The 16,925-nt window shown below is 36.4% G+C and overlaps 1 protein-coding gene across 2 annotated transcripts in view; it reads left to right on the top strand.

Moving 5' to 3' along the window:
- Positions 1–16,925, top strand: part of NDUFAF2 (NADH:ubiquinone oxidoreductase complex assembly factor 2) — a 162,513-nt gene that overhangs the window by 103,581 nt on the left and 42,007 nt on the right. Inside the window, exons 3-4 of one of the 2 annotated variants that reach the window (XM_058564028.1) lie at positions 10,320–10,384; positions 10,679–10,719. In XM_058564028.1, the coding sequence (XP_058420011.1) occupies positions 10,320–10,384; positions 10,679–10,719 (106 nt within the window). The remainder of the gene's footprint in view (positions 1–10,319; positions 10,385–10,678; positions 10,720–16,925) is intronic. The other variant, XM_058564027.1, reaches the window with a different exon arrangement.

Here is a 16,925-nt window from a genome sequence, read left to right as displayed (position 1 = left end):
CCCTGAATAGCTAAAGGAATCCTGAGAAAAAAGAACAAAGCTGGAGGTATCACACTCCCTGATTTCAAAATATACTACAAAGCTATAGTAACCAAAACAGCACGGTACTGGCACAAAAACAGACACACAGATCAATGGAATAGAATCGAAAGCCCAGAAATAAACCGACACATCTATGGACAGCTAATCTTTGACAAAGGAGCCAAGAACATACAATGGAGAAAAGAAAGTCTCTTCAACAAATGGTATTGGGAAAACTGGATAGCCACATGGAAAAAAATGAAAGTAGACCCTTACCTTACACCATACACAAAAATTAAGTCAAAATGGATTAAAGACTTGAGTGTAAGACCTGAAACTATGAAACTTCTAGAAGAAAACATAGGCAGTATGCTCTTCGACATTGGTCTTAGCAACATATTTTCAAGCACCATGTCTGACCGGGCAAGAGAAACACAGAAAAAATAAACAAATGGGACTACATCAAACTAAAAAGCTTCTGCACAGCAAAGGAAACCATCAACAAAACGAAAAGAGAACCTAACAATTGAGAAAAGATATTTGCAAACCATACATCTGATAAGCGGTTCATCTCCAAAATATATAAAGAACTCATGCATCTCAACAACAAAAAAACTAACAACCCAATTAACAAATGGGCAAAAGACCTGAACAGACATTTCTCCAAAGAAGATATACAGATGGCCAACAGACACATGAAAAGATGTTCAAAATCATTAACTAACAGGGAAATGCAAATCATAACTACAATAAGAAATCACCTCACGCCCGTCAGAATGGCTATAATTAACAAGACAGGAAACAACGTGTGGAGAGGATGTGGAGAGAAGGGAACTCTCATACACTGCTGGTGGGAGTGCAAACTGGTGCAGCCACTATGGAAAACAGTATGGAGATTCCTCAAAAAATTAAGGATAGAACTACCATATGATCCAGCTATTCCACTGCTGGGTATTTATCCAAAGAACTTGAAAACAGCAATGCGTAAAGATACATGCACCCCTGTGTTCACTGCAGCGTTATTCACAATAGCCAAGACTTGGAAGCAACCTAAGTGCCCATCAAGGGACGAATGGATAAAGAAGACGTGGTATATATACACAATGGAATACTACTCAGCCATAAGAAACGATGAAATCCAGCCATTTGTGACAACATGGATGGACATTGAGGGTATTATGCAAAATGAAATAAGTCAGAGGGAGAAGGTCAAATACCGTATGATTTCCCTCATTAAGTAGTAGATAATAACAACAAACAAACACATAGAGACAGAGATTGGATTGGTGGTTACCAGAGGGGAAGGGGGGAGGGAGGAGGGCGAAAGGCATAATTCGGCACATGTATGGGGTGATGGGTTGTATTTAGTATTTGGGTGGTGAACATGATGTAATCTATGCAGCAATAGAAGTATAATTATGTACACCTGAAATTTATACAATGTTATAAACCAATGTTACTGCAATAAACAAAAAATTAAGAAAAAAATTGATGTTAGCTGTAGGTTTTTTTGTAGATGTCTTCCATCAGATCAAGAGAACTCTATTTTATTCCTAGATTGCCAGGAGTTTGTATTGTATCATGAATGATGTTGGATTTTTGTCAAATGTCTTTTCTGCATTTATTGAGTTGATTTTTTGGGTTATTCTCCTTCATTCTGTTAATATCGTTGATTACATTGACTTCTTTTTTTTTATCATGGTCAAGTATATAATATAAAATATAAAAATTTCCATTTTTACCATTTTTATGCGTATAGTTCAGTGGCATTCGGTACATTGACACTGTTGTACACTATCAACACCATCTATCTCCAGAACTTTTTTCATCTTTGCAAACTGAAACTCTTTGCCCATGAAACAATAGCTTTCCATTCTCCCCTCCCGCTAGTGCCTGACAACCAACCATTCTACCTTCTGTCTCTATGAATTTGACTACTCTAAGTATCTCATATAAGTGGAATCATACAATATTTGTCGTTTTGTATCTGGCTTATTTCATAATGTCCTCAAGGTTTATCCATGTTATACCATGTATCAGAATTTTATTCCACTGTATGTATATACCACATTTTATTTATCCATTCATCCATCAGTGGACATTGGGTTGTTTCCACCTTTTGGCTATTGTGAATAATGCTGCTATGAACATAGATATACAAATATCTGTAGATTTAAATCTTATTATGTAAATAGTTGCAGTAAATTTAAGTGATCTAAAAACTCCATGTAAAAGGCAGAAATTGTCAGAATGATATAGAAGACAACTATACCAAACAACTTAACCTACTTGACATTTATAGAACACTCTACTGAGCAATTGAACAATACACATTTTTTTCATATGCACGTGAAGCATTCACCAGGATTGGCCACATGCTCTTTCAAAAAATGTAGGAGGAGGGAATACTTCTCTACTGGTTTTATGAGGCCAGGTTTGGTACCCTGATACCAACTCCTGACAGAGACAATAAAGAGAAGAATATTACAAACCAGTGTCCCACACAAACATAGATGCAGAGATCATTAACAAAATATTAGCAAACTGAATCCAGCAGTATATAAAAAGGGTACTATGCCACGACCATGTGGAGTTTATCCAGTAATACAGCTTGGTTTAATATTTGAAGATCAACATCTCCACGTTTCCCCAACCTCCCTGCCCCTGGTAACCACCATTCTACTATCTGCTTCTATGAATTCGACTTTTTTACATGCCACATAAAAGTGAGATCACGTGGTATTTTTCTTTCTGTGTCTGGCTTATTTTGTTTAACATAGTGTCCCCCAGGTTCATCTGATGTCACAAATGGCAAGATTTCCTTCTTTTTTAAGGCTGCATAATATTCCATTGTATATACATACCACAATTTCTTTATCCATTCATCTGTCCCTGGACACTTAGGTTGTTTCTATATCTTGGCTGTTGTGAATAATGCTGCAGTGAATGTGGGGACACAGATATCTCTTCAAGGTAGTGATTTCATTTCCTTTGGATATATACCCAGAAGAGAGATTGCTGAATCATGTGGTAGTTCTATTTTTAATTTTTTGGGGAACCTCCAAACTGTTTTCCTAATGGCTGTACCAATTTATATTACCACCAACAGTGCACAAGAGTTCCCTTTTCCTCACATCCTCATGAACACTTTTTGTCCTTTGTCTTTTTGGTAATAGCCATCCTAACAGGTATGAGGTGATATCTCATTGTGGGTTTGACTTGCTTTTATATTCAACATATTAACAAAATAAAGGAGAAAAGCCATAAGTTAATTCCAGTTGGTACAGAAAAAAATTTTGATAAAATTCAATATACATTCATGATTAAGAACTCTCCACATATTTGGAATAGAAGTTCGTCAACCTAATAAAGGGCATTAAGGGGAAAAAAAACTTATTGGTAACTTCATATTTAATAGTGAAAGAACACTTTCCCCCTAAAAATGAGAACAAAACAAGGATATCTTCTCTCACTCTTTGTATTTCATATCTTCCTGGAAAATCCAAGTCAGTGCAATAATGCAAGAAAAAGAAATAAAATGAATATAGATTGGAAAGGACAAAGTAAAACTCTGCCCACAGATGACAAGATTGTGCATGTAGACAACCTACAAAAAATCTACAGAAATTAATAAATGAATTTAATAAGTTTTCAAGACATAAGGGCAATATGCTAAAACCAATTATATATCTACATTCCAATAACAAAAAATTACTAAATAAAATTTTCTATTATATCATTTAAAACACCATTAAAAACATGAAGTATTTAGGGATAAGTTTACAAAAATATGGCTCTAAAACCTGTACATTGAAAAATACAAAACATTGCTGAGAGAAATTAAAGAAGACCTAAATAAATGGAGAGATATATGGATCCTGGATCAGAAGAGTCAATGTTTAAAAGATGTTATTTTGCCTCAAATTGATCTGTAGACTTAATGCATTCCCAATAAAAATACAAGCAGTCTTTTTTCTTAGAAATTGATACCCTGATTCTGAATTTTATATTAAAATGCAAAGGACCTAGAATAACTAAAACATTTTTCAAAAAGAAGAACAAGATTGGAGGATTTAACTTTAAAAAGCTACATTTATCAAGACAGTTGAATACTACTATAAGGATAGACATAAAATTAACGGAACCAAACTGACAGTCCAGAAATATTCCTGCATTTATTTGGTCAATTGATTTTTTTTTTTTTTTATGAGAAAGATTAGCCCTGAGCTAACATCCGAAGCCAATCCTCCTCTTTTTGCTGAGGAAGATTGGCCCTGGGCTAGCATCCTTGCCCATCTTCCTCTACTTTATATGGGACGCCACCACAGCATAGCTTGACAAATGGTGTGTCAGTCTGCACCTGGGATCCGAACCTGCGGACCCCGGGCTGCCAAAGCGGAGTGCACAAACTTAACTGCTATGCCACCAGGTCGGGTCCTGGTCAATTGATTTTTCAATGGGAAAAGGAAATTCTTTTCAACAGGTAGTGTTGATAATGGGATATTGATAGGAAAAAAAATAAGCCTTGATCTTTACCTCATGTCATCTCTAAACACTTAACTTGAAATTGATCACAGAGCTAAATGTAAAAGTTAAAACTTTTAGGGGGCCAGCTCGGTGGCATAATGGTTAAGTTCGCGCACTCCACTTCAGCGGCCCAGGGTTTGCAGGTTCAGATCCCAGGTGTGGACCTACACACCACTCGTCAAGCCATGCTGTGGTGGCATCCCACATACAAAAGAGAGGAAGAGATGTTAGCTCAGCAACAATCTTCCTCAGGCAAAAAGAGTTCGATTGGCAACAGATGTTAGCTCAGGGCCAATCCTCCTCACCAAAAAAAAAAAAAAAGTTAAAATTTGTAGAAGGAAACATGACAAAATCTTTCAATCATAGGATAGTCAAAGAATTAGGACACAGAAAGACCAACCAAATATAAAAGAAAAACATGATAAATTGGACTTCACCAAAATTTTTAAAATTCTGTTCTTAACAGATACTGTTGAGCAAATGAAAAGAGAAGAGAGATGGGGAGAAAATTTGCAATACATATCTGACATAGAACTTGTATCCAGAGTATATGAAGAGATCTCACAACACAATAATAAGACAAACATCCGAATTTAAAAAGTGGGCTAAAGATTTGAACAGACACTTCACCAAAGGAGATATGTAACATCAGTAGTCATCAAGGGATGCAAATTAAAACCACATAAAATACCACTAGACTGGTTAGAATTTAAAAGATTGACAATACAAAGTGTTAATGAGGATGTAAAGCACCTGAAACTTTCATAAATTTCTGGCTGGAGTATAAAATGGTACAACTACTTTGGAAAACAGTTTATCCTTTCTTTATAAATTTAAACATATACTTAGCCTACAACCTGGAAATTCTGCTAGATATTCACCCAGAGACATAAAGACATAAGTCTACCCAAATACTTATACCTAAATTTTTTATAGCAGCTTCATTCATAACAGCCAAAAACTGGAAACCACCCAAATAGCCATCAGAAAGTGAGTGGATAAACACGTTGTCATTTTTCCATATAGTAGAGTATTCTACAGCAATAAAAAGAATGAACTGCTGCTATGCTCATTGTATTTGTTTTTTATTGCTCTATATCAATATTACCACAGACCTAGCAGCTTAAAACAACACACATTTATCATCTCCCAGTTTCTGTGGAGAGAAGTCCAGGCATAGCCTAGCTGGATTCTCTACTTAGGATGTCACAATGCTGCAATCAAAATATCCAGGGCTGTATTCTCATCTGGAGGCTTGAATGTGGAAGGATCCACTTTCTCACATGTGTTGTTGGCAGCATTCAGTTCCTTGCAGTTGTAGGACTATGAGCTTCAGGTTTTTGCTTGATGTTGGCTGGAGGCCACCCTAAGCTCCTAGAGGTCACTGGTAGTTTCTTGCCACATGGGATTCCCCAACATGGCCACTTTTTTCCTTACAGCCAGCAAGGGAGAGAGAGACTCCAGCAAGATGGATGCTATAATCTTATACTATGTAATCATGTAATCACAAACATCCCATTGCCTTTGCCATATTTTCATAGTTAGAATAAGTCACAGATACTGCCCTCACTCAAGGGGAAGAGAGTGTACAAAGACATGAACACCAAGAGACAGGGTTGTGGAGGCTACCTTAAGAGTCTGTTCTCTACACACAGTAACATGGATGAACCTTAAGAACATTATGTTGAGTAAAATAAGCTAGATGCAAAAGAGTACTTACTGTAAGATTCCATTTATATGAAATTATAGATAAGGCAAAACTAATCTACAGTGACAGAAAGTATATTACTCATTGGGGGCTTTGGGTGGGTTAGGGTGGGTGTTTGGGAACTTTTGGGGGTGATGGGAATGTTCTGTCTTCTAATTGTGCTGCTGGTCACAAGGTTGTATACATTTGTCAGAACTCATGGAATTGCACACTTACAATGGTTTCACTGTATTGCCTGCAAATTTTATCTCTGTAAAGTTGATGAAGAAAAAACAACAGTAATAGCCATGAGTATCACAAAATTTGTAACTTAAATGTGCCAGTTAAATCTAATATTATCCTTAAGATACACTTAAGAGTCAGTAATCAGAAAATGACTCATTTCATAATATATCATTTGAAGAATTTTTGCAGTTAAAAATGTGGATTTCTTGGGCCAGCCTCTTGGCTTAGCGGTTAAGTGCACACGCTCCGCTGCTGGCGGCCCGGGTTAGGATCCCAGGCGCCCACCGACGCACTGCTTCTCCAGCCATGCTGAGACCACATCCCACATACAGCAACTAGAAGGATGTGCAACTACGACATAACAACTATCTACTGCGGCTTTGGGGGAAAAAAAAAGGAGGAGAATTGGCAATAGATGTTAGCTCAGAGCCGGTCTTCCTCAGCAAAAAGAGGAGGATTAGCATGGATGTTAGCTCAGGGCTGATCTTCCTCACAAAAAAAATAAAATAAAAATAAATTAATTAAAAAAAATATGGATTTCTTATTTTTATGGTTCTTTATGATTTGTCAACACTCAGAACTAGCAAAGATCATTTTTTAAAAGATGAAGCTTTATTACAGTGTTATCTTTTCCTTAAGTAAACAACACGTATTTTTAGAATAATGTCTTTTGGATGCAGGCTGTTGATAACCTTTCCATAATTTTAGTTCTGAATGGTCACCTACTGAATCTGGTGATAAATGTCTCATTTACCTTAACCCCTGTTGGCCATGCTCCTAAAGTGTGTTAGCCATTTTCAGTGCCTATGGAGATTTGAAGAATGTATGCTTCATGAAGTGTTTTCCTGCCTGCCGCTTCTAGTATCTCTTAGTGATTAATGGGACCTTTAATTTGCATGCTCACTTTTACACTCATTATAGTGTGTGAAGTTCCAATAAGAGTATTCAAGTTCAATGAAAATCTCATGCATACTGATGAGAATGCAAATGAACATTGATGAAAGAATGCTAGGATCCTAAGGCATAAACTGTCCAGTTATCTTGCTAAATTCTGTTCAAACAATGGTTACATTATAATGAAGACTGATAGAGAATCCACCATACAGATATAATTAGCAATGGCCAAATCATTGTATAATTTATAATTGGATAGAGGTTCAGTTCCAGATTGTTCTGAGGTTAAAAAAAAGAAATGTAATGATTTGATATTAATGCTTAGTTCTATTCCTTCCTCCTCCTAACCTTTGCCAGCCTTCAGCAAGACATTTCCTTTGTTGTATGTAGGGATTGGGAAACTGGGGATGATTATATAAATGAGTGGTCACATTGAAAATTTCCAGCTGTAACCTTTATTGGATACATAACAGTGAATGGGCATCAACCATCATCTCCAGAAGACATTTCAAGTATCTGGTTATTGTAGAATTATAAGTATACAAGTTTATTTCAGAAATTACATTTATCTATCTAGATAAAACAAAGATCTTTCTTCTTGAGCCATTTAAAACAAAGCTAAAGGAAGCCCTCATATTTTTCCTTAGAGAATAGTGTCCCATGAAGTGAATAGTCTAGGTGGTACTTACTACATTATCTGAGTTATATTACATTCTTACATCTACGAGTGAATTTTATACTTATACAAAACCAGTAAGCTTTAGAAAACACAAATCAGAGTTTTCTCAACCTATTAATCTACCTTGGGATTTTAAAAAATTATTTGGATTCTATTGAAATATTTTTCTTTTTTCCAACCTTAAAAAAAGATGAAAATGCTGTTTCATAGACTCATCAGTAAGACAAATTGTTGTTTTAAGTTGTTTTTCTCATGGTGATAGTAAGTGTGCATTGTGCCATTATGCTTTTTCAGCATGCTCTAATGCCCACTATATGTGTTCATAGATTCTAGGATACATGTAATCATTGGTAAAAAGTGTAATAGTTAATAATGATTTTTAATTTAGATAATAGGAAGGTGTTTTTGAATCAAGATATATAGTTGTTGCTAAAAGGATTATACTTAATGGTAGCCCTAGCACAGGGGTTGGCAAACTTCTTCTTTAAAGGGCCAGATGGTAAATATTTTAGGCTCTGTGGGCCATACAGTCTTTGTTACAACCACTCAACTCTGCTGTTGTGGCACAAAAGCAGCCATAGATAATATGTAAACGAATAAGTGTGGCTTTGTTCCAATAAAACTGAAATGGACACTGAAATTTGAATTCTATGTTATTTTCATGTGTCATGAAATATTGTTCTTCATTTGATTTTTTTTTTCCCCAACCATTTATAAATATGAAAACAAGCCATGGGCTAAATTTGGCTTGCAGGCTATAGTTTGCCGACTCCTGCCCTAGCAGTTGATTTTTCTGAATTAACTTTCTAATCTAAATTGAAAACTGAAGATTTACTGCTTAAAGCCTTTTAGAGGTATATGGCCCATGTTGAATTATTTTAAAAGAAGCCTCGTTCCTAGAATAAAACTCCCATAAATATAGATAAGTGACTTTTATTTTGATCATAAAGAGGCAGTTGAAAAATTCTGTAAACTGCTTATTTCCTTGATTGCACAGAGGAATCTTGCTGTTGCTGAGCTTTCTAATACAGGTCAAAATCCCATTACAACAAACTTTTTTACAGTGTAAGTATTTTATAGCGGAAATATTCATTCAACAGCTGTATAAAGTATCTACTCTTTCAAGGCATTTAGGTGGTAGAAAAATAAATCTCCCATGGATGCATCCTGCCCTTGACAACCTTACAGCCTAACAAGGAATACAAAACCTGTGCAAGTTGTGGCTAGAAATGGACCAAATAGTGGTGGAGTGGAAGTGGAAGCTAATAAGAAAGAGAATGCAGAAAAGAATAACAGGGGTAAGCTCAGAAACAGGAGTAGAGAAGGCAAAATGCTGGGACTATATTAGAAATACATGTATGGGATCAGTGCAAGAGAGAACAGAGCAGGGAGAAATAACTAAACCCAGGTCCACAGTTTCTCTAGTTTGTGTGTGGGTCTCCGCCACAGCATGGCTGACGAGTGGTATAGGTCCAAGCTGGGATCCAAACCTGCAAACCCAGGCCGCCGAAGCAGAGCGCACCGAACTTAACCACTACGCCATGGGGCTGGCCCCAGTTTCTACTTTTTAAAGGCCGTATTCCCTACAATATATTTTCTCACAGTCTCCTATATATACCCTCATAGGCCAAGCAGATATTATTGATCTTTGCTGTTTTGAGTCTGCTATAAAAAATATAGGTTTATTGAATAATACTGATAATAATAGTAATAACTTAGACTGGCATGCTTACTGTATGCCAGACTCTGAGATAAGAATTTATATATATTATTTCATATAACTTTCACCACAACCCTAAAATGTAGATACTATTATAATTTCTATTTTACAGATGGGAAATCTGATGCTTAGAAAATTAAATAACTTGCCCCAAGTGACACAGCTAGTAAGTGATGAAGTTGAGATTTGAACCCAGAAAATTTGGCTCTGCTCTCCTAAGCACTATACTGTATGTCTTCCATATGATTCTGATACACTTCCCTAGACGCAGCTGCCCTACTCCCTTCCTATTGCTGTAAAGCATCTAGCACTTTACATGTGCCCAGTAGGCACTTAAATGTAGGCTCTCTCTACTCTGCAGCTCATCTCCCAAGTATTGGGAGCTAAGGCCTGATGATACCAGCAGTAGGAGATAGGCTGCTTGCTAGATCAGATCAGAAGAGAAATCTCTGTAAATGAAAACTTTTCTACATCCCTTCCTTTATAAATTGAGCAATAACTAACCCAAATTTCCAGGATAATGTAATTTTGATATTGCCTTGCAGTGTGCTGTATTGTGATTTGGCCTGTATGCCGTAAATACACTAAGTTGAATTTGGACAATTATAAGGTATGATTTTAGATATGAAACTGTCCCCTCTTTATCCTCCCTACACTGTTGTATTTTTTTTATGACACAAATCACCACCTAACATTATATTTGTGTGTTTCTTTTCCGTGCCCCCTTCACTAGTATATGTGCTATAGGAGAGGAGGGAATTCATGCTTGGTTCCCTGTTATATCTCCAGTGCCTAAAACAATATATAACAGGTCCTCAATAAATATTTGTTTTATGCATGAATGAATAAAATGTTTGCACGAATTATAGAAAACTTACATTTAAATATTATTTTTTCTTTCTAGCTTGGATTAGAAGAACAAGAAAGACTCCACCTACTATGGAGGTAAGAATACACAAGGAAAATATTCAAATAGGATGTGTTTATAGTGCTGTATTTCTCAATTGGAAGTTTGTACTGCCAGGAATACCTGAAGCCTCAGAATAAATATGATGCATCTTCCCAAAGTTTTAATTTTACTCCATAGAAAATAATATAAAACATTTTTATAATAAAATAAATGCACAAATTATGGAATATAACATAATATAAATTTTAAAATGAAATAATAAAAATTTAAAACAAAGTAAAAACACTTTTTAGAAAGTTTAGACTTATAGCAGCTTGCATCAGGAAGTTTCCTGTGGCCCTGGGGAGTTCTCTGTTCTGATACGGATGCTTTGGTGGAAAACTTGGAGAAACTCTGAATCTCAAATCATGCTCTGCTTATTTTGCCCTTAATTTTATATAAAACTTAAAATTTTATAATTTTATATAAATTTATCAAGTATCCAAAGAAACTTTAAAATATACAATTAGTATGTAACATATTATACTCGTTAATTAATAGTTGAATTGAATTTTTATTTAAAACTTTAAAACATAGTTTTGGTGGTGTGCAGGAAAAAAAGCATAGCAATGCTGTGATATATGTGTTTTAAAAATGTGGCGATTTCATAATTTTTATTTTAAAACAGCATAAAGTATTCTAAAATTATTTTGTAAGAAATAAATGTATTTCATAAAAGGAAAGTGTCTGGATTCATTCATATACTGCCTATTCCTTTTCTTCTACTATTTAGGACTTCCCTCCTCTTTTCTCTGCCCTAGTCCCTCACTACTGCAAACCCTGATGACAACATAATGTGGGCTTCAACACTCAGGCCCTGCTTGTAGAGAGGTGGGGTACTCCAGGGCAGAACTCATGATGACTCATAAATTGCCATATGTATCTTTACTTGCTCCATTCCTCCTATACTGACCCCATCAGTGTTTGTCTGGCCAGGGTCTGAGTGAGCATATCTCTAACCCCATTTCTAGCTTTGTATGTTGCTTCCTCCTTGGCCCTATGTTACTCTTCTCAGACCCTTCTTTCTAATATCAGTGAACCTTGAAATAAAAGGGAAAAAAAGTCAGTGTGATCCGGGAGTCAGAATTATCCCCAGTGGTTTACAGTGGTAGGATGGATGATAGATGAGCCCTTCTATTCCTCTTCTCTTGGCCATAAGAAGAGCTACTATTCTCAAAGCAAAATGTGTTTTTTCTGTCCTCAGAACTTCGAAAGCCTTCTTCCATGGAAACATTGATAAACAAAGTGATTAGATGGAGGCAACTGCGATAATCAGGCCTAAGGCACCACTCCTGTAAATTTTAGGTAATCCTAGCATCTCTAACAAGCTTCAGTCAGAACAGTGAGACCAAGTCATTCCATCCAGGGGCTCACATTCTTGAAAATATAAAAAGGAGCCCTCTCTTGCCTCTTTTCTAATGTACCATCAATCGTATCATTCTTTATGCTCTTCTGTGCTCTCCCCAACACACACACACACACACACACACACACACACACGCACCCCTTTCCCTCCCTTCTGACTCTTTCCTTTGTGTTTCAGGAATTTCTGTTTCTTTGTTAGCAAATTACCCTTCACCTTTAATATTTTCCTAGGAACTTCCTCTTCCACAGAGCCTCAACTGAAATCTGCTTGTAACTGAAAGATACTGAGTCTCTTCTTTCCTTGAAGTGAATTTTGCTAATTTTCCCACAACCCACAGAAAGAAAATGGGCTCAACTGCTCCTACCTTCCCACAGTCACTTCTAAAATATTCTTCCATTTTGTGGGCCCAGGGGGTGTGATACCCTTGCAGTCCAAGTATATTTCTCCCTACCTGTTCAGCACTTTTATCTTTGCCAACTTCCAGGCCTCTCTTCCACACTGATGGCAGAGATTAGAACCAGACTTACAGTCTTCTCCCTTCAGTGTCTTCTCAGGCCTTAGCTATTCATTCACACCAGTGTCCCTACTTCAAGTGAACTACCACTTCCATAACCACACCTTAGTTCTTATCACCACACACTGTTCTACCACCCAAAACTTGTAAACTCTTCAATCCTAGATTCTGGATATGTCATATTAAGGGTAAAAAAAAATAAAAACCTATTTAATGTAAAGTAACATATGTATACAGAAAACCAGAAGAATTAAATATATAGCTTAATGGATTATTATAAGGCGAATTCCACCCAAGTCAAGAAATAGAACTTTACCAGCTACTCCAGAATCGTGTGCCTCATCCCAATACAACCTCCTCTCTCCCCACAAAAGCAACCCTGAACATAACTTTTAGAGTAATCATTCCCTTACATTTTTAAGTAGGTTTATCACCCAAATGTGCATTGTGGTTTAGACTTGTCCACTTTGTAAAAACTTCATATTTGTTTTAAATCTCTTTCAATCTATATGTTCTGCCACCATCCCTTTTATTTCCTTACATTTAAATTTATCTTTTAAAAAACCCAGCCCATTTGACCTGTAGAGTTTGCCACAATCTAGATTTTGCTGATCATGTATTCTTCATATAGTTCAGCATGTTCCTCTGTCCTCTGTCTTTCTTCCAAATTGGCAGCTGGATCCAGAAGCTAGATACTCATGTTTGATCTTTTTGTCAAGAATGTAGAAAATGTTTGGCAAGACTATAGAAGAGCATAATGGCTGGTTGTCCCTCTTTTTGTGATCTTTGCAGGTGCTTATGCTTAATGCCTATATCAGTTCATTGGACACAACCACACATTCTTCTGTGCCTGTTAAAACTAGTTACTTTTCAAGATGCTACCGATCATTTGAGCTCTCTACTTTTTTTCAAATCTCTGAGTGAACTCCCACCCCCCGACAGACTTCCGTCCATATCACCTGTACACTATGGCTAAAAGTTAGCCAATAGCGATTAGAATGCCATTTACAATGGCATCAGAAAACATAAAATACTCTGATATAAATTAAGCAAAATATATATAAGACATGTACACTTAAAATTACAGAACATTGGTGAGAGAAATTAAAGAAGACCTAAATTAATGGGGAGAGATACCTGTTAATGGATTGGAATATTCAGTATTGCTAAGATGTTGATTCTCCCAAATTGATCCACAGCAGTAATTCTTATACTTTATCATGCATCAGAGTCACTGGGAAGGCTTGTTAAAACACAGATTGCTGGGGCTGGCCTGGTGGCATAGCAGTTAAGTGCATGCACTCCGCTGCGGCGGCCCGGGGTTCAGATTCCGGGCACACACCGACGCACCACTTGTCAAGCCATGCTGTGGCAGTGTCCCATATAAAGTAGAGGAAGATGGGCATGGATGTTAGCCCAGGGCCAGTCTTCCTCAGCAAAAACGAGGAGGATTGGCGACAGATTTTAGCTGAGGGCTAATAATCTTCCTCACAAAAAAACAAAAACATAGATTGCAGGGCCCTATCCCCAGAGTTTTTGATCCACTAGGTCTGGGGTAAGGCCTGATTATTTGCATTTAAAACAAGTTCCCTGGTGATGCTGATGCTGTTGGTCCAGAGCTCACACTTTGTGAACCACTGATCTATAGAGTCAGTTGAATGAAAATCCAATTAAAATTCCATCAGACTTGTTTTGGTAGAAATCTACATGCTGATTCTAAAATGTGTATGGAAATGCATAGAACCTAGAATGGCTGAAAGCAATCATGACAAAGGAGACGAAAAGTAGAGGACTTTACACTGCCTGGCTTTAAGACTTACTCTAAAACTATAGTAATCAAGACATGTGGTACTCCCATAAGGATATATAAATAAATCAATGGAAAAAAATAGAAAATCCAGAAATAGACACTATACAGCCAATTGGTTTTTGACTGTACCACCAAAGGAACACAATTAGGAATGGAAAGTCTTTTCAGCAAGCAGTGTTAGAATAAGTTAAGATCCATAAGGAAAAAAAATGAACCTTGATCCTTACCTCACATCATACACAAATATTAATTCAAGATGGATAATAAACTAAACATAAAAGCTAAAGCTATAATGCTTCTAGAAGAAAACATAGTGGAGTATCTTCACAACTTTGGGGTAGACAGGAGACAGAAAGCACTGTCCATAAAAGAGAAACATTGATAAATTGAACTTAATTAAAATTAAAAGCTAATATTCATCGAAAGAGAACATTGGGAAAGCAACAGACTAGGAGAAAATAATCACTGTACATGTATCTGACAAAGGACTTGTATCCAGACTTTATAAAGAACACCTCAACTTAATGATTAAACAAAAAAAAAAGACAAAGCTAATAAAAATTGGGTAAAAATCTTGAACAGGTACTTCATAAGATACCATAATGGCCACTAAGCATATGAAAAGATACTCAACATCACTAGTCATCAGGGAAACCACAATGGGATACCACTACACACTCACGAAAATGGCCGACATTTAAAAGATTGACAATAGCAATAACTAGAACAACCATACTTTCATACAGTGCTAGTTGGTGTGCAAGTGATACAACCATATTCAAAAACTGGCACTTTGTTATCAAAATCAAATACACACCTACCCTATGACCCAGCAGTTTCTCCTGGCCACCTTGAAGGCTGAAGGAATCGATTTTCAGGCACACTTCTTGGGAAGCTCTCTCCAAAAGAAGGCCTAATTTCTTGGCATACCATGCAAACCCTCCTGATTTGTACTCAGCCCAATTTCCTAGCTTTCCTCCTTATGCTTGTTATACCCACCTTATTCTTCAAGGAACTCCTTACTATTTCTCAAGTTTAATGTCTTCTCCTACCATCAGCTGGCACACTTCTGCTCATGCTTAATTCTACTTGAAAGGCCATTTAAAATCCTTTGCTTTCCTCAACTTTTTTCTCAACTGCTTAACTTGTAGAGTTAATCTCTTACTTCTTGATATAACTACACTGCCTTGTACAACTGTATAACCCTTTGAGTTCAGTATTATAATTATTTGTTTTATTTGTCCATCTTTCTGACTATATTATAAGCTATATGGCACAGGGATTATGTCTTATTCATTTGTACGTCATTAGCACCTAACACAGAGCCTGATTCATTATTAGTTAGAGAGGGTTTTATTGACAGACTTGAAAATCTCAATGCTATGTAAGTATATTACATGGTTTCTGTGACATGAGTTTGAATTTCCAACAACCAACTGTAAAATAACCCTGTTATTTTACGTATTTCCAAAAATATGTAAAAAACAACATATTTCCAAGTTGATCATTGCGTATACTTTTTTCATAGAAATTCACATTTTACTGCCAATTCATACAGTTGCCGATATAGTTCAGCACTTGCTCATCAGTGCAGTACAAGTTGAATTAACATTTCACAAAATTAATGCGGTAGACTTCTCCTAGCACTGTCTCCATTCCATTAGAAGCCACGTATAGCAAATATTTTGAAATATTGCTTCTCCTTTCATAGTGACAAAACAGTTGGAAACAGAAAAAAGTTTTCTGTTTGAAAAAGTGAATAAATATATTGCCAAGTACTGACAAAATACTTGATTCAGCAAAAGGTTTACAGACAGTAGAAGAAAACTACAATAGTAGAGCTTACCTACTTCACTTTTAATCCATATGCTCCATGAAAGAGGAAGAGGAAATTCTAGAAACCAGTAGAGAATGGAGTTGGAGATGGTGATGCTGTAGTCTAAGGAAAGGATGGGGCAGCTAGGTAGGACCACACTTCATAGTACCTCGTTTACTTGACCGTGTTCTCAGATCTGGGATGGAGGCTTCAAAGACTCAGATTTGTCCATGTCCAAGGTGATTTGACTCTAAAAGGTATCACAGTAACTAAAAGACCCATGAGTTTAAAATAGTTGCCAGAATTCCAGTGTATTAATTTATGGTAAGAAATTAAATTGGCACAGGAAAAAATAATAGATTATCTGATGAGTATGGCATTAGGATAAGGGAAGTTAAGTAAAATAAATGTTTATTGCATCAGGCCTAAAATCGCCTATTGTGTCCATGTCACAATAGGGATGGTCGGATGCATAAGAATGGAAATATTTAAAAAGAATTGGCCACAATTCCCAATCTCTGTCCCAATCCTAGGAATAGCCTTATGATTTGGAATAGAAAAAATTGCCACATGCTGGTTAAGGCTTTTGCTCTGATGGACAGTGTTTTTATGAATTGCCAGCAATTGTCTCTATGATTCTCTTTTTTTCTTTGCTTCCCCATTCCGATTGACATATTATTTCTTTTGCTATTATGA

Source organism: Diceros bicornis, chromosome 20, assembly GCF_020826845.1.
Source record: "Diceros bicornis minor isolate mBicDic1 chromosome 20, mDicBic1.mat.cur, whole genome shotgun sequence".
In the NCBI taxonomy this organism is placed as follows: domain Eukaryota; kingdom Metazoa; phylum Chordata; class Mammalia; order Perissodactyla; family Rhinocerotidae; genus Diceros; species Diceros bicornis.
The sequence above is the reverse complement of the archived record's forward strand: the minus strand, read 5'-3'. Positions and strand labels throughout refer to the sequence as shown.